Source organism: Trichosurus vulpecula, chromosome 8, assembly GCF_011100635.1.
Source record: "Trichosurus vulpecula isolate mTriVul1 chromosome 8, mTriVul1.pri, whole genome shotgun sequence".
NCBI lineage: Eukaryota > Metazoa > Chordata > Mammalia > Diprotodontia > Phalangeridae > Trichosurus > Trichosurus vulpecula.
The window spans coordinates 55,709,424-55,724,816 of NC_050580.1; the positions used below are offsets into that span (position 1 = coordinate 55,709,424).

The following is a 15,393-nucleotide window of genomic DNA, read 5'->3' on the forward strand; positions in this document are numbered from 1 at the left end:
ATGGAAACCTCTAAGTGTTAATTTTCCCTGTACAGCAGAATTTGGAAGTTGAATGAGATAAGAGAAGCCTCACGAGGAATTCAGGATGGACCTATGGAGGTATAAGGGTGGCCGTTGTCATCTGTTCACAGATTCAACATATGGAAACCAGGTAACAGAAACATGGAGTTACTCCATGAGGCTTGTAGGGAGTCACAGAACTGTCAACCTCAATGTATCATGTATTTCCTGGGAAGTTGCTCTTAAGGAAAATAAAGACAAGTCCTACTTTTGAGATAAAAACAAAACAGTGAAATTAAAATTATCTTCTAGTCAAGGGAGGAAGAGGGGGTGCGTGTAAAAGTATAATAGAAAGAGCAATGGATTTAGGTTCCAATCCCAGCTCTGTGACTTACTACTTAGCTAAATAACTGTGTCTGAGTCACTCCTGGGTCAGGCTGATAATCACGGTGTGACCCTCACTCAGCTCCTCACTCTCTCCCTCAAATTAGCTGTCAAATCTTTCCATTTCTATCTCTGTAGCATCTCTCAAATGAGACTCCTCTCCACTCACACAGCCTCATCACTTCCCACCTAAATCACTGCAACTTCCTCATCCCTTGCCTTCCCTTCTCAAATCTCTCCCCACTCTCATCCATCCTGAACCTGCTACCAAAGCTATTTTCCTTCTTGTGCCCATCTGGCCATGGCGCTCCTCATGCCACCACTCCAGGAGTTTCCTATTTCTTCCAGGACAAAACAAGAACTTCTCTGTGTGGCCTCTAAAGCCCTTCACCACCTTGTGTTCCTGCCTCACAAGATATGACACCCGTCCTACACTCTTCCACCCTAACAAATTAGCTCCTTACTCACAGAACTCCCTCTGTCCCCCATGACTGGAATGCCTCCCTGCTTTACCTCTGTATCACTGAGTCCCTTTCTGCTTTAAGACACAGCTCAATTAGTATCTGCAACAGGAAGCCTTTTCTGGTCCTCCTAACTGCTAAAGCCCTCTCTCCCAAATTCTCTTGTTTACTCCCTTGTACATATTGCCCAGTGGACAGACTACTAGGCCTGGAGTCAGAGAGACCTGAGTTCAAATCTAGCCTCAGGCATTCAGCCCCAGTATGTGATACTGGGCAAATCACTCAATCTGTTTGCCTCAGTTTCCTCAACTGTAAAAGGGGAAAATAACAGCACCTAACTTGCAAGGTTGTTGTTAAGGATCAAAGGAGATATTATCTGTAAAAAGAGTTTAGCACAGTGCCTGGCACATAGTAAGTGCTATATAGATTCCCTTCCCTTTATGCTGTATATATTTATATATTACTTTATGTCTCCCCCATTAGAATGTACATTCATTGTGAATAGAAAATTTCATTCTTTGTACTTATACTTCTAGGACAATGTCTGGCACACAGTAGGTGCTTAATAAATGCTTGCTGCTTAACAGTAAATGGAAGACAATATTTAGAAACCATGACCTCTGACTCCAGATCCAGTTATACCACACTCCTTGAAAACTGAAGTATAAACATAATATAGCCTATGACTGGAAAAAAATACAAAACAAACCATTTGGTAAGAGGCATGTATTTTAGACTATAACTTCTACTTTACATTATTTCCTTAAATTTTATGCCAATTTTCCAGAAAAAAATTAATTTCAATGTCGATGTAAAACAAAGTGTTATTTAAGACGAAAACATCACTAAATTCAATTAATCAAATATTTGTCTTTAATAAAACAGTACCATTACCTGTAATTGGAGCTTCTACTTCTATCATGGTTTTCTCTCTCCGAAGGATGGCAGCACCCTCGTTAATAATTCTAAGTGCAATTTCTTCATCAACCCGACCTTCTTTTACCAAGTGATTCTTTAAAACATCAACCCTTGGTATCCCATCCATGTCAAATACTTCTTCGGATGTTAAGCGGTGTGTTGGGGGGAAAGGGACAGCTGTAATTTTTTAAAAGAGTGAAAACATAACATCACTACCAATGATATTGCTACTAATACCCTCCATTATCCCTCCTTTACTGCTGTAGCAGGAAAGTGGTTCTTCTTCGTGCCAAGGCGATTCAGGTTGTGTCCTTGATTTCATCCTCTCCCCTCTCCTCCTGGAACTCCGCCTTCCCCAAGCATTCCCTTTCTCATCTTTAGTCTGCCATTATCTATCTACCAGCTCCTTCCATGATAACTAGAGACATACCTAGGTCTCTCTCAGCCTTTAAAAAAACTCTTCATTTGACTCAACCTTCACGTATAAGAGTTGTTTCCCTGATAGAAATGCACGCTCTTTGATGACAAAGAACATTCTTCTTTGTCACTGTATCCCCAATGGCAAGTTCAGCACCTGGCACATAAAAAGGTTCAACAAGTGTTTCCTTGCTTGATTTTCCAGGTATGCTGTAAAGAGTCATCCATACTTGCTGCTTCTACTTTCTCAATTACCAGTAACTTCTCAATTCCTTATGATATGGTTCCTAACTCCACTTGACCGAAACAGCTCTTTTTCTTAGTCCTCACTCTTATTTGACTCCTCTGTAGCTCTTGGTGCTATTGACCACTCCCCCCTCCCTCCTGGACACTCTCTTCTTCCTCAGCTTTTATTACTCTTCTCTCCTGATTCTCCTTCTACCTATCTTCAATCACTTTACTAGATTACTATCATTGTAACCACACTTCCTGACAGTGAGTGTACCCCCAAGGTTCTTGTACCATCTTCTCTCTCTATACTCTCTCGGTGAGCTCATTAACTCCTAGAGGTTTAATTATCATTTCTGTGCAGATAACTGCCAGGTCTATATTAGTCCTAACCTTTCTCTTGAATATCACCACCAAATATCAATACAAAATCACCAACTACCTGTTAAACATTTAAAAAAAAAGGAGAGAGGAGTATTAGGGAAGTAACATCTTACTATTATTATGAAAATACTTTTGACTTTCCAGACTTGACCCCTCAAAGTCTCAGTTTGAGACTCTCTTCTCTAGGCCACTGTATACTAGACTGTACTTTCTGGACTTTCATCTCCCCCTCTTAAAATCTTTAGCTTCCTTCAAGGCTCAAAACAGGTTCCTCCTCTTACATCAAGCTCTTCCAGTATCTCCTAGTTTCCTCTCACTCCTCAAATTATCTTGTATTTAGTAGAATGTAAACTCTCTGAGGGTAAGAACTGTTTCTTTTTTCCCAGTACACAATGAAAAGCAGGTAAGTATACAATGTTTAAAATGTTAAATTAAATTAATTATATAGGGCCCTTTGTCCCATTAATAAATGGGTCCTAATCAGTATGCTTAAGTTCTTTTGTCTACTTTTTAAAATTTTTGCATTTTGCATTTCCTCTCTCACTTGTCCATGTCCCCTCAGAGAAACCATATAATCAAGCTTTTCAGAATTATATTTAAAGTAAAAGGAAACAGTCTTTGAATGAAGGACTAGAGAGTTCTAAGAGCAAAGTGAAATGTATTGTGGCATCTATTTTTGCTGCTCAAAGGCTTTTTTTTCTTGCTTATTAAGGGGACTCAGCTACATTTGATACTACTAAAGCTGTTTAGAAAATATGCTATAATACAAAAATGGTTTAAAAAATTTAGTATGAATACTGTGTTCAAAAGAGAATCACCTCAAAGTAGTTGGGACCAAATAAGAACAGACAGTTACAAAAATGGATAAGTGGATAGGAGGGGGGAAGGGGTGGAAGTGAAAAATGGGATATGATCAGCTGCTAAAGAATAAAAAAAAAACACATTCTCTAACTTAGAAAAAAACATAGTAGAACATAGCCCTTTTAAGAATGCAAGATGAAATAACAGAGATGCTAACCACCTCTAAAATAATTTGAAATCACCAGTCTCTCTAGCTTTTCCTTATGAGATTCGTCAAGACAGAAACCTTGAAGCTACTTATTTTCTTTTCACTGCAAACACATTTATTCCCATTATTGCTGACAGGAACTGGAACAAGGCCCAAGGAAATACATTTTGTTCTCTCTATATGCAATTTAGCTTTATTTTAACTAAATAAAAACTGTTGCAAATCATTTTTCCCAATGAAAAATTAAACAATATACCTAGATCTCATTTTTCAAATGCATTAGAATATACAAGTTTACACAAGGATTCATAAATAAACCAAAATTGTTTTTTGGTAGAAATGTTAACATTTGATAGAAATGCTAATAAAACATTTCATAGAAATTTTAATAAAAATTAAAAGGTCAGACACCTCCAAATTATAAGTTTCTCTAACCAAAATGGGATTCAATGATGTCATCAAACTATGAGAATAGATCTAATTAGCTCTAAAGCTACCTTTATAAGCCTGATCAGCCTACGAATATCCAATAAAAACCGGAGCACATTATCTGCTGAGGTTGTATTCTGTTTGAAATACAACTTTTAACAGTACACCTGGGACCTTACAAAGGAAGCCACTGGTATTTCTCATCATCTTTTACTCTTCCCTCTCATTCCATATCCATCCAGTCACAAAGTCCTAGCTCCTTTTGTAATGTTCCTTGCATCCATGTCTACCCTTCCATTTTCATAGCTACCTACGACCTTAGTTCAGGCCTTTCTGAACACCCAGTCTATTATAATGTAATTGGTCTCCTTGCTTCCCATCTCTCTCCTCTCTAATGTATCCAGCAAACTGTTTACCTAATTAATTTTTCTAAATCACTACTTTTGTCACTCCCCCACTCAAAAAACATTCCACAACACCTGAAGCAGAAAATCCAAACTCTTTAGTCTAACATTCAAAGGCCATGTACAATCTGATAGCTCCACAACCACTCCTCGAGCCTTATCACCTACCATTCCCAAATATGAAACCTTGCTCCAAGCAAAATGCTGAACCACTGTTCCTAGAACTTGAATTAGTTTTCCAACTGTCTTTTCCCATAGGGTTCCTGCCCATCCTCTTCATCTATCCATATTCTACCCATCCGTCAAAGCCTGGCCACATTCTCTACAAAATCTTTTGTTAAGCACAAAACCCTGGGATGATTTCTATCTCCTCTGAACTCCTTTCTATTCCTCTTATTTGGCAATTAATCCTATACTTGGGAGCTCTCTTGCACCATTTAAGTCATATTTATGCCTTGAATCTTTAACTATACATATATATGAGCTCCTTGAGGACAGGAGCTATCTTATAGTTTGTTATCCCCCTCTCTGTGCTAATTACTGTCTTTTGCACATAGTAGAAGCTCAATAAAAACTGTTCACTGATTAATATTCCAAAGTTAATTACATAAATCATAAACGGATATCCAATTAGCTTCAGCCAACTGCATATTTAGTGAATATGCATCTAAGTATATTAACAATTATTACATGTCTAATTCCTATGTATATCTTTATAATGAAAGGAGGCTGTGAAATTAGTAACAAAATACAGGTATTGGTCTCATTTAGTAATCAAGGTTTTGCTTAATGAGACTCTTCTTTAAAGTGCTGGTCAATTCTGTCAATAAATGGAGAACCAAAAGATCTTTCCTCTCTATTTAACAGTTATGATTTTTCCTTGGCATCTTCACCAAAGAGGGCTCTCCCTCTTTATTTTTCACACACATTCTCTGGTGCTTTACTTTGTCTGAGACACATGGCACTTAGGACTTATTTTAACAGGGTTAATATTACAACAGGGACAGGAGAAAGAAAATTGTAAGGTTTGTTTACTTCAGATTTTTAAAAATCAGGATCAAAAATGGATTTTGAAATAAAAATTAACATTTAAAAGTGATTCAGAAAGATACACCTAAATGAGGTAGTATAACTAACTTTAATGATGTGAGCCGAGGCACCTGTCAGCCCATATGAAAATAAATAATCTTAGTAAAGCTAAGAGTATGGGAGAAGCCTGCTAAGTGACTTCAAAATTATAAAAAACGCAGCTTGCTACAGAAGCCAAAAGAATCTCAGGATCCTTCATATGCAAATAAGTTTTAAAAAACAATGCATACTTGCAGTTGAAGTCAGCCAACAAGCATCTGTCATGCCAGGCACTGTGCTAAGCAATGGAGAGAGAAAGGCCCCCTAACCTGTAGTCTCTACTCTTGAGAAGCACTCTAAGCAAGGAGACAACATAAACATTGGGGTACATACAAGCTCTATAAAAGGCAAAGGTGATCTGCAAGGTCCTGGAGGTATTAGACTAGGGGTCCTTTCCTACCTGGTGAAGATAGGATTTAAGGAGAGTTGTAGAGTATGGAGAGCTCATGGCAGGGAGCAAGGTGTAAAGAGGCACCAGGTTATGAAGAGCTTTAAATGCCAAATAGAGAAGTTTATGTTTTATCCTGGAGGAAACAGAAAAAGAGGTGATGAAGGCTTAAACTAGGGTTATGTCTCTGAGTGGTAAGAGATGATATATGGGAGATGTTGTGAAGGTGGGGTAAAAAGATCTGGCAACAGATTGGATATATGGGGTGAGAGTGAGGAGTCAAGGATGGCATCAAGGCTGTAGTCCTAGGTGACTAGGAGCATGGTGGTGCTCTACACAGTCATACCGAAGTTCAGGAGGAGGGAGTTGAGTTCCTTTCGAAAGGAACGGTGAGATCTATTTCTGGACTTGTTGAGCTTGAGATACCTATGGGACACCCAGTTCAAAATGTCTAAGAAGTAGATGGATACGTGTGACTGCAGTGCAGCAGAGAGGATACAGCAGGACATATGGATAGTGAGAGAGAAAGACAGGTGCCTACATGTAGGGATCATGAGCATAGAGACAATAGCTGAAACTACTGAAGCTGATGAGATAACAACACTGAGTGAAAAAATAAGGTGCCTAGAGAAAAAGAATATCTCGAAGAAAAGTAAACATGTCAAATGCTGTAGGTCAAGGAGGATTAGGAATGAGGAGAAGTCATTAGACTTGGCCAATGAGAGATCACTGGTAACTCTGGAGAAGGCAGTTTCAGTTGAATGATGATGTCAGAAGCCAAACTACAGAGGGTTTCGAAGAGTGAGAGGAAGTGGAAACCCCAACTGTAGTTGGCTTTCTCAAAGAATTTAGATTTAGCCATGAAAGGGAGGGGAGATATGGACTAACAGATAGTGAGGATGGTCAGAACAAGTGTTTTTTAAGGATGGAGGGGAGATGTGGTTGTATCTGTAGGCAGAAGAGAAGGAGCCAGTGGATGGGGAGAGGCTGAAGATAAGAGACACTGGGGATGATAGTGGGAGCAATTTGTTGGGAGTCAAGTAGAATAGTGAATCAATCAAGGATACTTGTTTTGTTGCAGTGAAGGTCCAGTAGAAATTAAATAAATTTGTAGTGGACCAAATCAGCATGGACTGGACAGAAAAGACAGTCCCAATTCAGAAAATACAGAGAAAATAAAATTTAGGCCATCATCATGACAAGTAGGAAATGAAATGACAAGTGAGGTTATGATGTCAGTTTACTGCTCATAAGATTGGGATAAAACAGATTTAGAAATTTCATCACCATTCACTTTCAGTTCAGTCACTGAACATGGTCAAAGAACTTAAGTAACTGATATAGACACAACAAAATAATTTATATGCAAAACTTCGTGAAGTACTTTGTGACAGCACCAGGCCTCAAACCCAAGATCCCAATATCCTAGCTAAGAGCCTCTAAATGAGGGAGAATTCCTACTTAATGACACAATGGACTAAACAACCTGTAGAAACACATTTCAGCTTCATGAATCTGTGTGTCCTTGCCTATGAAGCAGAGAGTGGACAGAACAAATAGTAGATAATCAGGATAAAACCCAACATTTCCCTAGTGTTTGTGTGGGGATACAGGGGAATAAAAAGAGATAAATATAAAGTCTTCCGTTTAAAACACCCAATCAAAAACAGTATGGCAAGTTGTAAAGCAGACATGCACTCAGGCCCCTAATGCACACACAGGTACACACACCCCTCACTATAAAGAATTGGTCTTATTTTTTCCAGGTTCTTCTTTCCTGTTTCTTGAATATAGGAAGAGCCAATTATTTAACAGAACTACTTGAGAGGGTATATATTCTCACCCAATTTGACTACATTACTTTTCTATAGAAAGCTGAATTTGATCTTAGCAAGTAGCTTAAGCTTTCCTTAATGGGATCAGTGCAGCATCTGCTTTAATTAGCCAGGGACAGAAAGGTCAGGGAGAATAACCCACAATCAGCTGCAAGAAATCACCACAAATTACATAGGTGACATTCTTTTCAGTAATACCTGTTCTACAGTGGAATCCCATGCTTTTATATTTCATGTCAAATATTTTTCTGGCACATCTGGCATTAACATACTGATATTGCTGTAACTTTCAAAACCTGCACAACCAAATACAGTCCTCTGGATTCTGAAAATTAACAGCCAAGCAACAAGTATTAGGTGCCTTCTGTGTGTCAAGCACTGTATGCTAGTCATTAGAAATACAAATACAAAGAATGAAACAATCCCTACTGATAAAGAGACCAACATTCTATAATACTAATCAACATAGTAACTCTATTAGTGAGGACATTTGGATTAACTATTCTTCAATGATTTCTCAATTACAGATTACTATATTAATCACAATGTGCATTTTCCATTCTCAAATGACCATGACATTAGGTCTAAAATCAGAATTTGTAAAAACAAACAAAAAAACTTGCAGGAATGTTGAAAAGAGATGGTGTACATTTGGTATACATAACATAGAAAAATAGATTTCAAAAGAATGTTCTTCAGTTAGATGACATGGCAAATTAGAAAAAGAATGAGATGAGGTTCTAGGTCGTTTGATATTATTTTCTCCAGTTGTCAAAAACAGCACATATCCTAAGTCTAAAAGAAATATTGTTACAAATGGAAAGTAGGAATGTAAATGAAATTTTAAACTCTTCTTTGTTGCTCTTTACCCATTAAATACATCATGATGACATAATTAAGTATATAATGAAAACCTGAAGATGAAAAATCTTAAAGCTTTTCTGAATCTATCTACATGGCTGAAGTCCTCAGTGAACTGGGGTAAAATTAGGGTGTTCAATATGTTCAATAGGTAGAATATAAGAGTGTTAACTAGTACCACTTCTGAACATTTGCTTTAAACCAGGCACCCTAGATGTCTGAGAGATAACATGAAAAAATGACAGTTGTCACAGAAAGGGCTCCACGTTATCATGGTCACAGAAGGGACACAGATAAGCAACTAAGGGAGAGTATTCATTGGGCAAACAAAGAAATTCCTTGCAGATGCAATATTCGTTTCCTATGTTCTTAATCCAAATGTCCTCTGCTCCATGTCAACCACACTTTTCATTTCAATGTGAGGAGAAAGAGCACAAACTATAAAATGAATGATCTCAGCTACACTAATAAACCTCAATGAGTCTGACTTCCATGATATAAGCAGAAAAAAGAGCATCACCATATATACAAAGGATGGGTGGGTTCACAAGCCAAAGGAAAGCACAAATCCAGGCTGCAGGAATGTAACTACCCTAATCTAATATCCCTGTCAGAGTGCCGAGGGACTACAGTGAGCAGGCAGACAGAAAATTAAGCAGTAGCTCACAAAGCCTCACCATGTAAAACCCTAGAGCTGTATGCTTCTTCCTAGAGGTATTGCAGAAATGAACCAAAATCACTAGCTGAGTCTGAAAAGGGACTAGTACCTGAGTTTAAACGGACTTTAAAAAATTCTATCTGGGTCAGGGCACTGTTTTCCTGCAGGTGAAAACCTTAACCACCCAGAAGACAGGAAGAATTATCCTCTTCGGAATCCCAGGGTGACTAACTCCATAAAGGCCTGGAACAGCTCCTTCTAACTTTTCCACCCTTTGATGATTGGGCTTTGAGGACCCCTCCTGGCATCTCACCAAATCAGGTGGATGCTCTGGCTAAACTGGATACAATGTTACCTTCTGATATAATCTACACAAACACAGGCATTATCCCCTTCAGTTACACTTGGAAACAGGTATTGAGATCCAAAAATCGGGGTTCTGAAATCCAACTAAACAAAGGGAAATTAAGAAAAATTCAAGACTTTAAGTAGACAATATTTGTTCAAATCCGAAAACCCGGCCTGGTCTAACACTCGGCATTTTACACAGAAGAAAATGGAACACTGTGTTATCTACCTTTCAAAAGGCAAAGAAACAAAGTAATCAAACCAATGTAGACAATTTTAAGATGCTTGTAGTTTACTGGCATGGCTGCACCACAAATGAAGGCAGGGAAATTATCCCATTTCACCCTCCCCCCAACCTCAATCCTCCCCCCCCCCCACACACACCATCTTTGAAGTTGACATTCCCATGGAGGGGAGGTTTGGAAATATAGATGGTAAAAAATCGTCCCCGCCCCCATCCTCACCCCATAGGGCACCAGGGTAACTTTTCCAGCTCAGGGCCTTCGCTGACCGAGCCGCGGGGATCCCCTTCTGGCCCCTCACCAAGCGAGGCTAGACTGACAGCGCTGTGCCTGACTCTTTTTACCGACAGCTCCCACCGGCTCTAGCTCCTGCGCCTGCTGCCCCCCGCTAGGCCCCGACCGCGCTCACACCCCAACAGCCCGTGTCCTCTAGGACCCCGCGTGACCCCCCTCGACTCCCGTTCCGCCCCACGCCGGGCCCGACAGGCCGCACGGAAGGGCCAGGGAGGGAGGGGGCGGCTCCAGGCGGGTGAAGGGCCTCCGGCCTTGAGCCCAGCACCCCCTCCCGCGCCAGTCAGTCACCCGCCCTTCCGGACCCGCTCGCTCCCCGGAGGCGGCCAGACGCCTCCTTCCTCCTCCTTGGCCCCGCTCCCGGCGCTTCCTCAGCCTCTCACCTTTGACTACGCGATCTGCCCCGGGCGGGGGCGGCGGCGGCGGCGTCCGCGCCGGCTCCGGGGCGGCCATGCTCGGCCCGGGGCTCTGCTCAGCTGGGGGGCCGGGCGGGGTCGGGGGCGGGGGCGGCGGCTAGCAGGGCCGAGCGGCAGCGCCGCCGGGGAACATGGCGGAGCCTCTCTCCTCCCAGCGCGGCTGGGACCGACCGGCGTGCACCGCGCGGGCGTGGGCGGGGGCTGGGCGCATTCGAGGGACCGGAGCAAAATTACCGACCGCAGGGGAAAAGGAAAAAAAAATGAGGCCAGTCCCGAGGTGAGGGGTCGGGGTAAAGTTCCTGCGAGCAGCGGAGCCTCGCGAAAGCTCTGAGGCTAGGGAAAAAGAGGTAGGGAGGAGGGAAGAGTGCGGAAGGAGTACCCTGCTAAAGCTGGGACCCCCGCCCACCTCTCAGGCTCCCTAATGCCCAATGCCTTGCCTCTGCGGATTTTTGCCAACTTATCCTGACCATAGATTGTGAGTGCCTAGGTATTAAATGCACCTCAGCTTCCTATTAGACTGTAAGCCTGTTGAGGGCAGGTACTCCCTTTGGGCCTTTTCTTTCTTTCTTTTTCGTATCCTCGGGTGTTTGGTACCATGGCTGGCATGTGGTGAGCAGAAAACTGAGCTGCCTCAAACAATTTAGTAGATACCAGTTTAATCGACCTCCCAAGGTTTTTTGGAAAAAAAAAAATGAAAATGTCTATAAAAGGATTTCCAGCTCTAAAGAACTGAACTATTAGGATTCTGGCTGTCAGTGAATACACTAGCTAGAGCTAGTGTAGTGCCCTGGAGGTATGCAAAGTGTTTTATGAACATTGCCTTTGATCCTAGACAGTCCTGGGAGGGAAGGGCCATTATCCCCATTTTTCTGATGAGGAAATTGTAGCAGACTATGTGAAGAGAGACAGAGCTAGCAAGTGTCTGTGAATTGAGTCCTTGATTCCAAGTGCAGGTGCTAATTGGGTTTTTTGTTTTGTTTACTTATTTGCTTGCTTATTTTGGTAGCTCTAACTCTAGTAACTGCAAGGATGAGTCGTATTTCAGCTATTCAGTGTTTAATATTTCAGCTATTCAGCCTGGGGGTGAGAGGGCCCTGTTGCTAGTGGCTTCCCTCTAATGTTACCTTGAGGCACTCTTGTATGGATTCTGGATAATGGAGGATGCTCTTGAGCCTTCCCAGTCACCAGTGGAGTGAAGCAGTGCTTTTTCCCTTGCTTTTTAAAAGCAAAATGTTTTCATCAGATGTTGTAAGATGTCTTCAGTGAAGACAAAAATGACATCCAGTCGGCTACCATACTGGTAGTAAATTATTTAGCCTGAAAAAGCTACAAGCCAAGACTAAAGTGGAGGGAGAGTTGGTGCTAGACTTTGTGTTTGCAGAGATGAATGAATCACCCCTGTGCAGCTTGTGCTAATTTTGGTCTGACAATCAACACCAAGAAAAGAAGAGATTCTCCACTAGCCAGCACTACACCATCCATACATGGTACCATCAGTCACAGCAGACAGAGAAACTTTGAATGCTATGGATAAACTCACATACCTTGGTAGTATACTTTCCAAGGATGTACACATAGATGATGAGATTGACACATGTATTGCTAAAGCTACCTCAGTATTTGGGAGGCTTCTAAGGAAAGTATGGGAGAAAAGATGTACTAGACTGCATACCAGACTGACGGTCTGCAGAGCCATTGTGCTGAGCTCTTTGTTGTATACCTGTGAAACCTGGACAGTCTACCAGTGCCATGCCAGGAAACTGAATCGCTTCCGTTGGAATTGTCTTAGGAAGATTCTGAAGATCACCTGGCAGTATAAGGTACCAGACACTGAGGAGCTTTCTTGAATGCCAAACATTCAAACTCTACTGCTGTGACTGCCCTGTCAAGTTGTTCGAAAGGCAAGACATGGGAGACCCTGTCACAGAACTGCCCGACATGGCATGGCGCTGCAGTCTATGAGCAAAGCATAGTTGCTGTAGCTCAAAACAAACGTGAGATGTGCAAATTTAGAGATTGTCTCCACCCCAAATGTTCATGTGGACTATTTGTGTCCGAACCGTGGTAGAGCCTTTTGGCCCTTCTGACCCACCACAGTGATGTCAGTGAGCTCTGAAGGGTCCTTTTGTTTTTGCCTTCCTTCGTTTCACAGCATTTTGGGAGCCCTTTGAAAAGAGTGAAGAAAAGATTTCAGAATCAATGGGATTTCAACAGCACATTGTAAATTCATAGTAGATACTCCATCTACACCCAATACTGGGCAAAAGTACACATTTTCACATGGAAAATGGGTCAACAGCTGCTCGTGATGATAAATCCCAAGTAGTAATTTTGAAAAACAGAACTTTTAATTATGTTTTTTGCAAAGGACTTTATGCACAGTTCTCTCCATAACCCTTTGAGGTAGGTCCTACAGGTATTGTCACCATTTTACAAGCAAAGGCGGGTAGATGTAAAGTGGAGTCCACAGTTGCACAGTAGTAATTAGCAGAACTGGAATTCAAACTCAGATATTCTGACCACAAATTAATGGGGTGGGGGTGGGGGTTTCCTGCCACACCTCTCCCAGATAGTAAGCCCAGGAGGCAGAATTAGAACACAAACCTCTGGTAACTAACACTCTTAATACACTAGCCTGAGTCTCAGATAAGAGTATTTCATCAATGTGCCAGAGTTGTTTTGTAGAGGGCAGGGTGCCCAAAGTCTAACAGGAATGATAAAGACCAAACTCACTCTCTGGTTTAGAGTAAGGAAGGGGGGAATGATAAAGACTTTCATTAAGTCTGTCTTGACCCCAGGAAATGTGTTAAATGATTTCAGTGGAGATGTTGGCCTTTATCCATCACCACTACTAAGGGATATAAAAAAGAATGGTATGGAGAGTTTGGCCTTTCTTGGGCCCAGATCTCAGTTTTTTGGGGAACACTAGCCACTTGCTCTTAAGTTGTGCTTACTATCAATATTATGGGGGGTCAGGAGCTAGGGAGGAAGTGTGGAAGCTTTGGACTGTTTCTCTGTAGACAAAGATCAATTGAATATTAGTGAGGGAGAAGGGGGTGATAGAGAGGGAAATCTGGAGAAGATGGACCCGCATGGGATTACTTGTGCATGAAGTTTGGTCTGCCTTGGCAAAATGGGGTAAAAGAAAAGATAGTGGCAAAATGCATCTGAGCAACATGAGCTGAAGGTGAAGGGTAAAGAGGGAGCTCTCAGCAAATACTTTTTTTTTTTTTACAGTGAAATATGGTTCTCAATTGAGAGCAAAGAGGGAGGAGAGGCATGGGAGGTTTGAAAAGACATGAAATGTTTTGGTAAAGCTGCTAAGGTGGGTGAGTGGGATAGTGAATCAGTGAGGGAAATGCAGAAGGATTGCCTTAATGCAGCCAGAGCCCTGTTGAGTTTATAACATGTATTTGTAGTGAACCTTGTCAACCTGGCTTGGTGAATTCCTCCAGCTTCCTATAGTAGCAGGTAAGTGGATAGAGTGCTGGACCTGCAGTCAGGGAGACTCATCTTCTTGAGTTCAAATCTGGCCTCAGACACTTACTAGCTGTGTGTATAATCCTTGGCAAGGCACTTAACCTTATTTGCCTTAGTTTCCTCATGTGTAAAATGAGCTGGAGAAGAAAGCAAAGCATTCCAGTATCTTAGCCAAGAAAATCCCAAATGGGGTCATGAGGAATTGGACATGACAGAAAAAATGACTAAAGAACACCAAAAAGTATGATGAAGGAAGTGGATGGTAGGAATGATCTAAGGCTGGGGTTTGGCAGGACAAAGGAACGAGGGACATGAGAAAAGAGGACAGGTGAGTCAATATTTTGTGCTTTAATATTTAAAAAATGCTTTCCTCACAACGACTCCGTAAAGTAGCTAATACAAGTATTATACCTATTTTACAGATGACAAAACTGAGGCTCTCCTCCAGTAAGAACTGGGACTTGAACATCTATCTCCTGACTCCAAGACCAATGCTATTTATTAAGTAAAACAGTCAGTGCCTTTAGCTGCAGTTGGCATAAGAGGGTCGCATGGGTGGTGGGGTAGAATCTAGTTCAAAAATCATGAAAAAGTTTAGCAGTTGTTACTTGGTTGATGGACAAGCACTTCTTCCTGTCCCAGGCTTCATGTTTCTCCCTTCTGACTGCTTTCCTTAGGTCTTTGGGCAGTATTTTCTACAAACATGCAAACCTTTGTCTCCCTCATCTGAAAAAACCCATCTCCCCATCCCCAGTAGCTATCAACCTATATCTCTCCTTTTTGTGGCTAACCTTGAGAAGTGTGCCTCACCCTCTATTAATTCTACAATGTGTATTTTGCCTTCATTATTCAACCTAAGCTGATTTCTCTCAAGTTACCAATGATCTCTTGTCAAGTCTAATGGCCTTTTTCTCAGTCCTCATCCATCTAGAACTCTTGGAAGCCATTGACACTGTGGGTAACTCTCTTTTTAATATTCTCTTCTCTCTCCGTTTTTGTGGCACTGCTCTCTCCTGGTTCTCTTCTTACCTGTCTGATCCTTCGTGGGATCACGCCTGTTAAACATGGAGGTCCCCCAAGGCTTTGTCCTGGGCCCTCTTTTCTTCTCCCTC

The 15,393-nt window shown here is 41.5% G+C and overlaps 1 protein-coding gene across 5 annotated transcripts in view; it reads right to left on the reverse strand.

The window, feature by feature from the left end:
* Positions 1-10,963, reverse strand: part of PPP3CB (protein phosphatase 3 catalytic subunit beta) — a 49,484-nt gene extending 38,521 nt beyond the window's left edge. For 3 of the 5 annotated variants that reach the window (XM_036737186.1, XM_036737185.1, XM_036737182.1), the window contains exons 1-2: positions 10,769-10,875; positions 1,740-1,940 (exon numbers count right to left, since the gene is read on the reverse strand). In XM_036737186.1, coding sequence (XP_036593081.1) covers positions 1,740-1,940; positions 10,769-10,838 — 271 coding nt within the window. In that variant the 5' untranslated portion in view covers positions 10,839-10,875. Of the gene's footprint in view, positions 1-1,739; positions 1,941-10,768 lie in introns of all 5 variants that reach the window. The other 2 variants (XM_036737184.1, XM_036737183.1) reach the window with 2 other exon arrangements.
* Positions 10,964-15,393: the final 4,430 nt, after the last annotated feature.